General features: G+C 46.8%; 1 protein-coding gene across 4 annotated transcripts; it reads right to left on the reverse strand.

The window, feature by feature from the left end:
* Positions 1-517: 517 nt before the first annotated feature.
* On the reverse strand, positions 518-14189 carry Spo11 (SPO11 initiator of meiotic double stranded breaks). Of its 4 annotated transcripts, XM_028769725.1 has the most exons (13): positions 14014-14189; positions 12048-12161; positions 9827-9915; positions 9275-9341; positions 8702-8810; positions 8234-8320; positions 7321-7357; positions 6944-7053; positions 5161-5260; positions 4788-4825; positions 4112-4188; positions 1930-2041; positions 518-1102 (listed from the first exon to the last, which is right to left on the reverse strand). In XM_028769725.1, exons 1-13 carry the CDS (start codon positions 14142-14144, stop codon positions 983-985), a joined length of 1191 nt encoding a protein of 396 aa, XP_028625558.1. In that variant the 5' UTR covers positions 14145-14189; the 3' UTR covers positions 518-982. The 4 variants fall into 4 exon arrangements, with proteins under 4 accessions (XP_028625558.1, XP_028625560.1, XP_028625559.1 ...); XM_028769727.1 differs by lacking the exon at positions 12048-12161 and having other exon boundaries at positions 6944-7041; XM_028769726.1 differs by lacking the exon at positions 12048-12161.
* Positions 14190-14414: the final 225 nt, after the last annotated feature.

Raw genomic sequence — 14414 nt, forward strand, 5'->3', positions numbered from 1 at the left:
GGTGGTATCATCGTCTCCAAATGCTACAGTGGCCTTGGACAAGTAACACCTTCGAGCTCCGACCTGTAAACTCCAGAGTCATTCCCGAGAGTGAAATGAGAGCACGAGCACAGCGGCAGCACACTCGCACTCACTCACACTCGCTCATACTCACACTCACTCACGAGCGCAGAATGGGTCCTATTGTACTGCTGCAGCCGAGCCTTACAGACTAGGCAACACTCCCACTCCTCTGGAAGCGTGCAGGCTTGCGACAGTTGAAGCTTCTGTCCCTGTAGGGATGCACTGAGACCAGAAAGGTTCTCGACTGACAAAATCACGGGAGAGCTAGAGAGGCGGGGAGCAGAGCCCACTGTAAGAGCCCACTGTGCACCTGCTTGCAGTAAATCTCAGCACTCAGGGAACAGAGTGGAATCCAGGTGCTTGGCTGTGAGCAACGATGTGTGGCGGGCTCTGGGACAGGGTTATGGGTAGAGACGCATACCAGCCTTAGAAGAAGACAACAAGAGGCACACCCCAGCGTGAATCTTGTTTAATAAGCTTTATTAGCTTCACAGCTACATTAACAGGCCAGGCAGCTAGGTAAAAGAAAGTACTAGAAAAAATACCTTGTGATTCCTTTGCAGCCTCTTGAGGCTTGCTTGCTGTTTTTGTTGCTACTGAGATACTTCATGCTACATTAGCTATGTCGCAGGAAGTAAATATTTTTTATAGACTTTTATGATATGTAACAGTTTTTCTAATAAAAATTTAAAATTAAATAAATTATTTTATAATCACTCTAGAACATAGAATAAGAATCCGTCTTTACAGAAGGTCAAACCTTCTAAAGAGCACTATGAAATTTGCTTTGACAAAAATATGTTAATGTAAAATTATTTTTACTGTTGCAGAACTAAGACTAGATACTTCTTCACCCAGTGTTTGTTACTCAAACAAGCCAATAGAAAGCTCTGGTGGTCCATGTTCCCCCGCTGTGATTTTATATCCATCCTCCAAACCTCAGCTTGTTGGGTAAGTACACTCTGGATAGATAGTCTGACGACAGGAAGGTCAAGGCTTGGATCTCCGCCTTCATCTTAGAGTCTGCCATTATTTCCATCTGTCAGAAGGCACCACAGTGTTACCAGCATGCGTCAGGCCTGCAGACTAGACAGTCTTCAGACCCACTGGAGTGGCTACTGCTCAAGAGGTAAGGCACAGCCTCGAGACTACAGTGCTTTTGTTCTAAGACTTTCCCCAGCCTTTTCTTTTTTAATTTCATAAACTGTGATGTCATCACCCTGTCACTGATGAAGTGACACAACTGTGAAAGAGCACAAGCAGACATCTTTGTCCTGCTGGCCTCCTCTGTCAGAGCTACTCACGGGATGTGACTCCAACACATTACCATTGCCAAAGTCTGCTGGTATCACTTGTTGGAGACATAGAATTTCAAGAAAATAAGTCAGACTCAGAAGGACAGGTAGTTCTGCTTTCTTCCATGTACAGAGTCCAGACTTAAAAATACGTGCATGTAGGACATGATCTCAGAGGAGGCACTATGTCGGGAGGAAGGTTCTCACGGGGGTGGGGGAGAGAGACATTGGGAGGACAGAACTGGTAGAGGGAGAGGGAAAGACAAAGTGCTGAATGTCTTCTTTTCCTTGTGGACTCTAGGCCTAACATGTAGTGTGTGTGAGAGCAGAGCAGAGCATGCTGGGAGAAGAACGGACCTGCAGAGGTGGGGTGGGGTTTTTAGCAAAAGTACCATGATATATATGTATGAAATGCTATAATAAAACCTGTTATCTTGTACTCTAACTGAATGCATTAGCTAAAAATCAGTAAGAGTGATAAAAACTAACCAGCAGTTCAGGGATGTGCTGAAGGTATCCTGTGAACAGCTACCATGACAGTGAAAGAGAGTTTATAAAACACACCATCTACCTCTTTCTTCCAGAAGGGCTGGTAGGTGATGTAAGGTCTCCTCAGGATACTGTCCAGCTTCATCTGGTCACGCTTTGTCAGTGGGATCAAACTATCCTTAGGTATATTTAACCTGGAGAAAATGCATGGGAGTCATCAGTGAAAACAAGATGCTCCTGTAACACATCTATTTTGCCTGCATTTATGATGTCACGTCAACAAACTAAGAAAGTGAAGAAATCAGTCCATTCCTCCCCCTCAAGCCCAACATCTGGGGGCTCTGTGACATAGGCCAGGGAGTTTTCCAAGTTCAAAGTAGAAGTTTGTGTTGTCATGCAACAGATTCGGTTCCCTTCCCCTCTTCATCCTCAAGAGATGACTACAGACAAGCAGATACTGGCTATTGAAGGAAGCACTGACGTCAGACACATTGAGCCAAGCCACTCAGCATGGGCCAGCCGGAGCTTTCTGATCCTGTATCCGTGAGCTCCAGCAGGAGTGGCCAGTGGCTGACACTCAGAACTTAAAGAAGTCAAAAGTGGCAGCTGATAAGCGCTCAGGTCTCAGCACAGAGGACATGCATCTTATTTTCGTATGCAGGATGCAGACTTATCTAGTTGAAGTCTGAACACAGTAGAGCTACCTGGACTTGTGACAGAGCCATCTGATGTTGAAGTCCGAGGTTTTCAGGTAAGCTCGAATGTGAGCCTTCCTCAGTGTCCTCATCATTACCAGTACTTGCCAGTGGCAGTTCCTGTCTGGATGACTGAAGGGAACCTAGAGCTGCTCCCCGAAGCCTCTTCCCTTTGATCATGGATCTATGTGTCCATCACATTGTGATGATCACATTGTGCTGTGGCTCTGAGGGCAACAGAGAGGTTTATGAGCCACCACTGGGGTTTCTTCAAGACCTCTGTCTTAAAAGCCTTTGGCTTCCATGTTCCAAATCTGTTTGAAATTGCCTTCGTGCAGAGTCACTCCCAGGGAAATGACCTTGATGAGTATACTTCATTAGTTGAAACTCTGCTTCTCTTTAATGGAAACATTTAAAACCCCAAAGGGAACGCTTCCTTCCCGCTTACTCTGTAGCTTTGTGGTCTCCACGTTCAGGAAATAAGCATCTACAAAGACAGCCACTGCCTCAGCCTCCCTCACACACTCAAGTTCTTCTCGGGGGACAGAAGAATAGCAAGAGGGTGCTGGAGGGGCTGGAGGAATGGGCTGGCTCAGTGTTATGAGTGTGTACTGCTCTTGCAGAGGACCCCATGCTAGATTTCAGCATCTGTCTTCATAGATCATAACCACGTGTGACTCCGGCTTCACAGGTCCCAAGGCTCAGGCACAGAACCTGTACTCCCATGTTCATGCCCCCCAGGACCTGCACATCATTAAATAAATATCTTTTAAAGTATTTGAAAAGCAGTGCTCCCCCATGGTGAGGGCCAGGCCAGGTGGCTTACTCTCCTGGGAGAACAGATCAACGAACCTATTGACGTCAGGGGAAAGCCTCAGAACTGCACACACGCTTTGTCCCACCAAGTCTCTGGGAATCCTCAGACTACATAAAGACTCAGGTAACTACTGGAGGACCCTTTGATCTGCCCGTCATCTATCTACAGCCTCCCAGAGGAGCTGTGAGGGATGGCCTAAACAAATGCTAGCACAGGAAGAGCTGAAATTCAGGTGTTGGAATTGTTTCCGTGAGGAACAGATTTATTGGTTCAAAAAAAAAAAAAAAATCACATTGTGTTGTGTGCAAAAACCAGATGACAAAGAAACAGTTGAGGACCTTGAGGTTTCTGGGGAAAGGTCATGGCTGTTGGCAGCAAACCACTAGCCACCCAGGACTGTCCTGCCTCAATTGACTCTCAACTGTAAGTGCTGAAAGTTCTCAAGCTCTGACCTAAGTCCCTGAGCACAGGATTACAAATATGTTGCCATGTCTCTCTACGCATTATTCTCTTACATACAAGAAACATGTACAAGGGATTTAACCATAATCCCTTGTAAAAATTGTAAAAATAACCATAGCTAGCTGAAAGTGAAATTAAATAATCCACTAAGCTGCTTTGTTTTTGGTTTTTGAGTTGGGGCCTCTTTATGTATCACCATGCCTGGACTTTATTAACTGTTTAAATAACAGAAACCCCAAGAAATTTAACTCATGACTACAGACAGCAAGTGACATCAGGTGCCATCTTACCGTTTAATATCAGAAGGGAGGAGACCAAGCCATCTGATTGTTGGGACAGTGAGACTGTGGGCTTCAAAAGACATGGCCTGAAATCAAGAGCGAAGCTGTGTCAGGTGGCTTCCTGTTGGGAGCAGGGTGAGGCGGGGGTCTGGAGCACTCCTCTCATAACCTCTCTGGCCTGTACTCACTCCCTACCCTGCTCTGCCCCCCACCCCCACCCCACCCCCCACCCCTCTGCTATGAACTTGGCTGAGCTACAGGCTTATCTAGAGATTCCGGCTCAGCCACTTTGGAGGGAACCAGGATTTGTAGCTCTACAGGTTTTCAAGACTGTAGGCTTCAGCGAGGACTTGGTGTTTTCTCTTCTCCCATGGTAGCATTCCCAATGGTGAAGTCCAAACTGGAAGCGGCACGTGGCATTTATGGACTACCTGGTGCTCTTTAGGAGTGTATGGAGGATGGCTGTACCTCTTGCACACGCCTCATCTCTCTGTTACCTGTGAGTATGCCGCTGATGCTTGGAGCGGGGCTCACACCCCTGAAGTGCACACTGGCTCTTGGAGAGACCACCATCTGCCCTAGGACACTCTGGAAAGCCTATCCTGACTCGGTGTATAAGAAAGTCACCCCGGCGCGTGCGCAGTGCGGATGGAGGCAGACGCGCAGACGCGCTTCCTGTACTCACCATGGAGCCATACTTATAGATGCACATGATCTCGATGCCTGTTGAGAGTGAGCTTTCAGGTTAGACTCAGATCACAGCTATGGAATCTACATCTCAAATTTCATCTAACATCTAAAACTTTTATTTCCGTAGACATTACCAATAAAAAAATTATGCTGTCAGTTTTATATGTTGAACATCACGTTAAATAATTCCAGCCTTTATTTTGACTGTATTACTAGTCTCTTACATTGAACCTAGGACACTATGCACACTAGGCAAGTATGCTACCACTGAGCTCTCCCCTGGCCCATACAACGTACTCTGCAGATACACAACTATACACAACAGAAAACAGCCAGGCTGTTGTCCCAGATTGTCCAGGAAGGATTACCGTAGGGATCCGCATCTACCAGTGTGAAAACAGGAATGTGAAAGGTGTCCCACAGCTTCTTTACCAAGAGCCTTGTGTTCAGATCTGGAATGCCTTTCCCCTGAAAGCAGACAGAATTGGACATTGTGACCCCAGAAGAGGACCTGGGTCCATTCTGCACATATTTCATCAACAATGACAAGTGGGACCCCATCTTGACTTCCAGGTGGGGAGCCCAGCGCTGGTAGTGAGGGAAATGTGCGACAGTGAAAAGGCCACGTGCTCACGGTTCTGCTCGGGGTGTGCCTGTTGGAGGATCCCACCCAGGGAAACATTTCTCCAGGAAGAGAAGTAATACAGGTCCCACACACTTAAAGGTGCGCACTCCAGTGTCAACATGGCAAAGGGAGGGCCAGCGAGGTGGCTCAGCAAGTAAAGCCTGATGACCCACTTGTTGCAAGATCAACCAGACGCTTGCCGACTTCTATCTTCTATACTGTCTCTTGGCTTTTTCAGCTAAGCAGATGCCACTAGGATTCCCTGCCATCACCCCAAGGCACCCATGTCAAAGTCACACTAGGAACTACTTCTCCTATAAAGAGCTGAGTGCTTGTGTCCTGTGGCTCTCTGGTGACACTGCAGTAAGCGTCACAGGTAGGAGCCACAGAGACTCCTCCCCACAGTCAGCAGTCACAGTCCTTCATGCAGTCCCCCCCCCAGTCATCTGCTTGCATCCTCACAGGAGATTAGCCCAAACCTCTCCCAAGCGCTATCCCACTCTCATTTCTGCCATCTGACCCACAGGCGGCACATAAGCCAGACTGCGCAAAGCCTCTTGTGAACCTATCTGTTTGCTGAGCCAGGATGCTATGGGACAGGACAGGCCCTGGAAGGCTCCCCAGCTTCCTGGCACCACTCCACTGAGGCTGTGTTCCTGCTCAATCTAACAAACTAGGGCACTGAAGATAGCTGTCTTCTCCAAGGAGCAGGTCTTCTGCAGTTCGGTAAAGGTAGGATGGGAAGAGATCACTGAAGAGGGGAGCCTGGTCCACTCTCGCTTTACAGCCCCCACATGCGGTGCCCCAAGCGCTCGTCCTCCTGAAGCCTGTTCCTATGGTTGCTCAGGCTTGCAAACCCCATCACCACATCACCATTCCAGGGAAGCCTACTGCCCACGATGGAACAATACATTTGTCCCTCCCAAACTCAGGTCAGAACCCTACAATGTAAGCTCAGGAGACTGGGCTCTGGGCTGGAGAACAGAAGGGACCCTTCAATGGATGAAATCCCTTATGTAAGGGAACCCAGAAAGGCTTTCTCCAGTCTCTGTCTTCCTGCCTGCTGCTTTCTGGGCTAGCTGTCACTGGCTGACACACTGCCTTTTGCAGAGCTGTCCTGAAGCTCCACTGCTGTCTCCACTTCTGCACATGGATGTTTGCAAAGAGCAAGCTCCTTTGGACTGACGCAGGGAGTCGCGGGGATAGAAACCCATGTGAAGAACAGCAGGCAGGGCCACTGTGAGCTGCCCGAGCCCCGGATAAACAGCAGCAGGCATGTGGGGGTGGGGGGGGGGGGGCACAGAGGAGCATGAAAACTAACTCTGTTCTGGAAGACTGCTGGTGTTTAAGAGTGGAGACCATAGTCTGAACTTGAGTTAGGTTTGGGGACATTGAAATAAGCACCGTGGACACTTCTGCTCTGTGGTGCTAGATAAGTCATTATATCGGGCAGAGACATGATGCACACATGTTGCTGGAATCCTCTTTCCAGGCACCGAGGTGGTAAAGTAAGGCAGGTGTCCTACCGTAACCATGATGCATGGGGACATCCTGCTGCAGAAGTTGTCGTCCAGGAGCCGCTGGAATGTTGCGTCCTTCTCAACTATTAATAGAAACTTCGCATCTGTGATCAGATCTGCGGCGCTAAGGCTGAGAAACTACTGTCGCAGCGCCCCAGGGTAGTCACCTACTACATCACAGCACTGTATGCCTTGACTCAGAGCCTGCTCTAGGAAAAAGGTTTTCATTTACCCTCCAACATCTATATCCGCCTGGATGTACAAGGGCCTGCGCTTATTCCACAGGGAGCTCTTGGGAGCCCTAGCAAGGGGACTGTGGCTGTCTTTACAGCCTAACTTGCTTGTTACACAACAGGAGGGCAAAGCTCACTGAAAAAGGATACTCTGCATTCCTTGAATGTTCGATGGGACAGCAGTAGCCTGAGTTTAAAACATACATTTTGTAAGTTAAATAAAATAAATAAAAGGAGGTGTAGGTGCATTTTCTAATTCACCCCAACAATCCTGTGCTTTCACTTTTCTCTGATGGGTAGTCTAGAGACCGCTGCTCGGGGAGTAGCAGACCAGCTCCTAGAAGAGCAGACGCACTGTCCCGTGGCTTCCCAAACTGAGAAGATTGTCCCCATCTTTGCACATCTGTGGTTTAAGCAGATAAGATGGAGGAGAGTGGCCTGATGCTGGCTCTGCAGCACTGCTCTGCCCTGTCCTGATGGAGAAGCAGACCATTTACACGGCGGCTCTAGTACAGTGATCAGCAAGGGGTCAGGAATGAAATGTGTCCACTTCAGAGCACACAGATTATGTAAACAGCCATTCCAAAAAGGCTGCCGTGCCACAAGCTACATGAAATAACAGCACATTTCAAAAGAACATCTGTCTGTTTATTCCAATATGACAATTAGCATAAGAAAACTGTGTGCTTAATGTAGGCCCTCCCTCCCCATAAAGCACACAGCATTCATTCATCCTCGGTTTTATTTTAAAGTCTCTGGGTTCAAGCACGCTGGCTCAGTGGGTGAAAGTACTTGCCATACAGGCCTGATGACCTGAGTTTGATCCCAGGAACGCATAGTGGAAGGAACTGATTTTGAAAGTGGTCCTCTGACCTCTGACCTCCACACTTGTGCTGTGGCACACATGCACCTGTGAGCACACACACACATATCATGCTCATATACACACAATGATAATTTTTAGCCTTATCTATAAATTACACACACAAAAACAAGGAATGAAATCTGACTGAAACTGGAAGGGCCGTGTGTCTCTGAGCAGGTGAGACGGGAGGATGCTCACCGAGGCACTCCAGGCGCACTGGACTCGGGTACCATCCTCCTCCATGTATCTCAAGTTGCCAGCAATCAATCCCTTGGATGTAGACAACTGGAAAAACAACACGTTTGAAAATACTCCACGATATTGTTGCTCTAAGCCTCTCTACATGCTCACCTGTTAAGATACTTGTATTTTAGCTTAGACCAGAATCTGGGTAGAGGTGAAGAAGAAAACGTGTAAGGGTATTTAGGAAATAAAAATATTTGATAAGGTTCATTGGACATAAGGAACACATCGGAAACAGATTGAGGTTTCCAATGGTGAGAAAACTTAGTATCAAAGTAAAAGGGGCAGAGACACTTGTCCTCCAGCCAGGATTTCACTGTGTGGCTCCGGCTGCCTCTGCCTCTGCCTCTGCAGGACTTTGCTCTGGGACCAGGGGCAGCTCTCATTTGTTTTGGGACAGTGTTTGTACTTAGAATGGCTCACCACGTGCAGACTCCTCCTGGGCACTTTCAGCATACAGGAAATGTCATCTACAATGCTGTCCACCGTGGCCTGGTTCCCAAAGAGCTGGCTGTCCATGTAGTATATGTCTCTATGCAGAGGTAAGGTCAACACTGAGTGAGCATGTGCTCCTGGACTGTGACAGACACAAGACACTGTAGACAACATGTGATGCAGGAACCACACCACGGAGGAGAGCTCCTTATTACCCGGGCTCCAGGAGTCATGGCTTCTCACAACATATTTTAAAAGTTAATGGAAACTGGAGGGATGGCTCAGTGGTTAAGAGTACTGGCTGCTCTTCCAGAGGACCTGGGTTCAATTCCCAGTAGCCGTATAGTAGGTCACAGCAGTCTGTAACTCTTGCTCCAGGGGAATTGACACCATCTTCTGGCCCCTTCAGACACCAGGAATACATGTGGTGCACAGTGCACAGACACACATGCAGGCAAAACATCCATACACATTAAATTTAGAAGTAAAAAAGTGAATTTAACTAAACCCCACACTGCATTGCATTTTTTGAAGATGAATTTACCAGAACAATATATTTACCTCTTGGTTGCATAAGTGTTGCTCTGTATTAATTTATAAATCATGGACAATATCTTCAGAATTAGAGCTGGAAAATAGGACATAAGAAACCATTTCTCTCTCTCTCTCTCTCTCTCTCTCTCTCTCTCTTTCTCTGTCTTAATGCCCCTGGCTGTCCTGGACCTGGATTTATAGACCAGGCTAGCCTCCAACTCACAAAGATCTGTCTGCTTCTGACTCTCCCGCCCAAATGCTGGGATTAAAGGCACGTGCCACCACAGCTAGCTGTTATAAAAAATTATAACTGTCCTCTCTGTCTATCTATAATACTTTAAAAATTACCTTTCTAAAAGAGAAAGGCTAGGTAGAGCACACTTGTCCAGGAATCCGGAACAGCACGCTTACTTTGAAGGCAGCGTGTTCCTGATGCTACTGACGGTGAAAAGCTCTAGAAACTGATGAAGGACAAGTTGCCTCCTCAAGAACACGTGAAGCCATCCCCCTAGAAGCAGCTAAGCTCTAGAAATAACTCATTTATTCTTGATCACTCAACGCTACCAAAGATTAACTTACCAAATTTTTTAATGGATTTTGGCGAGTCACTTTTGATTTTTCTTGTGGTACACTGAGGTATCACCTGAAGGCCAACGGAATCTTCGAACCTGTAGTAGTTTTGTTCAAAATAAAGGAACAAAATGAGAAGGACTTAACAACTCCTGAAGAGCTAACACACACTCGGGGTGACCTTTTACCTATCACGCACACGTGCGCAGAGGTCAGAGGCCGCGCCTTGAGAAGCGTTCTGTGGGTACCACCCGTCTTCTTTTACGAGACAATCTCTCCTCATTGTCTGGTTACTGTAGACTGGGTGGTCTGTAAGCCACAGGGCCCGCTGTGTCTACCTCCCCAGCCCTGGGACTCCACACCCATGCCCATGCTGGCTCTTATGAGGGGTGGGGTAGCCTAACACATGTGCTCCCACTCACACAACCCACGCTTCAGCCACTCAGCCTTCTCCCACACTGCTGCTGTGTGTGGCCGCTGGAGCTTAGGGATGGGAAGGTTTAAATCGCTGTAGGTAGTTACCAGGTGACTAGCTAGGAGGTTAGTATACTAAACACGCTTCCATGTTCTTGGTTGAGGCAACAGTGTGTATTCAAAGTACTTACACATACTTTACTATTATGTGTTTTAGTCATTTTGCCATTACTCATTCTCAGTTTTTGTTGTTGTTGTTGTTTTTCGAGACAGGGTTTCTCTGTGTAGCCTTGGGTGTCCTGGAACTTACTCTGTAGACCAGGCTAGCCTTGAACTCAGAAATCTGCCTGCCTCTGCCTCCCAAGTGCTGGGATTAAAGGCGTGCGCCACCACCGCCTGGCACTTGTTCTCAGTTAATAAGTTGGCTCAACTTAATAATTTTTGAAATATTTTATTTCAATTTACCCACAAAGTGCCACTATGTGAACTACTGATATTAATTTGTTAACCTGAACCTCCCGGACTCTCCTAAAGGTGGCAGAAGGCACCAGGCACATGGCAGCTGCTTGGAAGCTGGGTGAAATCCATTTTTCAAACAACATCGTCCAAGTATACAGCTTATGTTAACTATACTGATCGTAAAATAATACTTACAAAGGATCTCCTCAGCCTGTTCCTCTATCTCGGTAACTTTCACAAAGTCTGAGAACCATCTGTCCTTCAGTAGAGAAGGCTAGACAGACTAGAAAGGCCAATCCTTTATCGCTAGACTGGAGAAGTTGGATAAAGCTCCCAGAGCAAGCAGCTAGGACAGGGATAAGGACTGTGCCCCATCCCTGTGCGGAGTTCAGAATGCTTGCAGGGTGGTCTGCATGGCAACACCGAGTGTGGCTGCCTGAGCAATGGCTTGCCTTTGCAGACTGGAAGACAGTCACACCAAGGGTATTTCCCTAGTGCTGAGGAGAAGTCTGGCTGTTTTGAACTAGGGCAAACAGACTTTGAACCTTTCCTTCCCTCAGAGCAGCTCTAGTAGCTAGCCTGCTTGTCTTTGCCTGACTTCTAGTTTATATAGCCTTCCTGTGGAGCATAGATTTTGTAAGCCTGCTAATTCTTATGGGTCAAGAAAAGAGGATAAAAAAGAATAACATGTGACTGTAAGTCTAATTTAAAACAAGTTGAATTAACAACATAGGTACTGAATTTTAAAACAAAACTTCAGGCCTTTAGAGATGGCTCAGCGGTTGAGAGCACTGACTGCTCTTCCAGAGGTCCTGGGTTCAATTTCCAGCACCCACATGGTGGCTCACAACCATCTGTAGTGGGATCCTATGCCCTCTTCTGGTGTGTCTGAAGATCGATAACTACAGTGTACTCATATAAATAAAATAAGTTAATAAACAAAACAAAACAGAATTCAGAGGGCCAGGCCAGCACTCAGGAGGGACAGGCAGGCAGATTTCTGTGAATTTGAGGCCAGCCTGGTCTACACTGTGAGTTCTGGGCTAGCTAGGGAGTATAGTGAGACCCTGTCTTAAATAAATAAAACTTCAGGGGCTGGAGAGCTGGCTGGGCAGCTAAGAGTGCTTGCTGCTCTGTATAGGACTGGGGTTCAGTTCCCAGTACTCACATCAGGTGGCTTCCCAAGAGTCTGTAATTCCAGCTCCAGATGATCTGAGACCCTCTTCCATGGGGACCCACAGGCACATGCACTTTCAGGTATGCATGCACACACGCACACACACACACACACACACACACACAGGGGCACAGACACACATCTTTTTAAAATGTAGAAAAAAAATTACAGAATGCCCACATTATGTTTTCCCAGCGCGATCTGTTGTCTATTGTGAAGGCAGGTACTTCATTTCTTGCCAAGCTTTTGACTATGTCTTGGATAATATTTTCTATAGATGTAAGAACCTCAGAACTGAAACAATAAACACACTGTGACTCAATTTTATACTGTGTAACATCTCCCAGATCAATACAAAGCCAACCTCCCACCCTCACCCCAACAGGATTTCTCTGTGTAGCCCTAAATATCCTGGAACTCATTCTGTAGACCAGACTGGCCTCAAACTCAAGAGATCTGCCTGCCTCTGCTTCCCAAGTGCTGGAATTAAAGGCATGGACATCCAACACCTGGCACAATTCCTTTATTTCATTATATTATTGTTGTTTTGTTTTGTCTTGCTTTTGGAGACAAGGTCTCACAAGGTAGCCTGCAATTCTATGAAGTCCAGGATGGCCTCAAACCCACAAACCTACCTTGGTCTCCTGGGTGCTGAGATTGCAGGTGTGGGCTACCACACCTTGCTTCTGTTTGTCTTTTTAAGCCTTGGAAATACACGTCAATAACCATCTCTCTTACTAAATTCTTACCTCGGCATGCATTCAAACGACTGCTCTCACACTGCTTACTTACGAAAAATTAGATTTACCTGTAAATTCATCGTTCAAAGAACCCTTTTGCATTAATGACGAGCTAATATAACTTACAAATACATTTTTTATTTGCTGACATTAACTTACTTCAATGTCGCTGAACTTCAATACAGACTTGGCTTGAAATACTGCTATAAAATGTTTTAACTGAGGATGACGTAAGACTAGCTTTGAATTTCCTTCCCAAGGATGCAATGCAGAAACATTAACATACATATGCGCTCCCCGCTCCGTGAGCACCCGCACTTTCTTATAACACACTGCCCTAAAATTGATGTCATGCCTAAAAATTAACCATTTTTAAATTTTAGTGATTCAAAAGGAAAAAATTTTAATCACTACGAGAAAAGGAGAAAAATGGGAAGTTTTATACTAAATAGTTGACTTGGCCACTTAAATCATGCCACTTTACCAGAAAATAATCAAGACTGAACCTGGCTGTCTCCAATTGGCTGTTAATTTCACAAACCATCAGTTTAAAAAATATATATATCACTTTAAGCAACATTAGCACATTGCCTAGGAAGGAAAACCCAGTTAATAAGCAATGAAGATGGGCAAAACGTTGAATTTTAATGTCCACACAATTTTCAACGTTTCTAACGGCGGAAAATAGATCATAAAATGGATTTTAAAACATTTAGTATTTTCTAACACTTTTTTTTTCAAAGCTTGGGACAGTTTGGGGCAAATATTATAAGATATCGTCAGATGGACCATAGGAGAATCTCTGTAGTTGCTTCCTCCAGGTCAAGAAAAACGTCTTATTATCAATTACTTAAAATGTGTTGATATCCTTGTTAGTTCTGAGAAATTAGTGGTAGTTCAGGGTACAAACGCTTTTCACTTTCTCCTTACTCTTCTATCCCTCACTCCCAAACCTATGGTTATATATCTTTTTTCCTTCCTTCCTCCCTCTCTCCCTTCCTTCCTTTCTTTTTTTTAATTTTCAACACGGGGGTTCTCTAACAGCCCTGGCTGTCCTGGAACTACCGACCTTGATCTCAAGAGACCTGCCTGTCTCAGCCTCCCGGGTGCTGGGATTAAAGTCCAGCTTTCATTTTTTAAAATAATTAATAAAAACAAATCCGAACCAAGTCTCAAGCTCTCTGACTATAAGGGATACTGATAAACCTAGGAACTAGGTCCGAGGGACACGCCTGGAACATTCTAGAAACCATCTGGTGTGTACAGGGGAGCAGGCACCACCAGGGAGCACTAGGGAGCACCGACTTCAGGGCTCGGCGTGGCCTCCGACACTCTCCTCCCAGTGGCCACCTCGGCGCCATGGGGAAACTTCCCGGGCTTTCCGTGGCCCTGACGAGCTGCTGTACCTAGAGGCCACGCGGGTGACCCCGGCAGGGGTCCCCCCTGCGCCTCTCTTCACCATAGCCAACAGGGAAGCCCTGTGCCGATCCAGGGCGTCGAAGAACGAGGGCTCGGGCCCCATGGGCGCGAAGGCCATGCCGGCGGGTGGACACGCCGAGCCGCTCTGAGGCCTCCTGCCCCAAACCTTCCTGCGCTCTGGCCACGCGCATGCGCACTGCACCACCGACCGCTGGCCAGCCCGCAGAGCGGAGTGCGCAGGCGCAGGGGCCTCTGCGGCCCCCATGGGACCTTTCAGGGAGGATGGGAAGCGCTCAGATGCACATCTGGCTGGCGTGGAGGACCAGTGGGGTCTAGGTTTCCTTGATCTGATAACTTAGGGGAAATAATATTTGCAAAGCCTTTTTGT

The sequence above is a fragment of the Grammomys surdaster genome, unplaced genomic scaffold (genome assembly GCF_004785775.1).
Source record: "Grammomys surdaster isolate TR1022 unplaced genomic scaffold, NIH_TR_1.0 193, whole genome shotgun sequence".
Taxonomy (NCBI): domain Eukaryota; kingdom Metazoa; phylum Chordata; class Mammalia; order Rodentia; family Muridae; genus Grammomys; species Grammomys surdaster.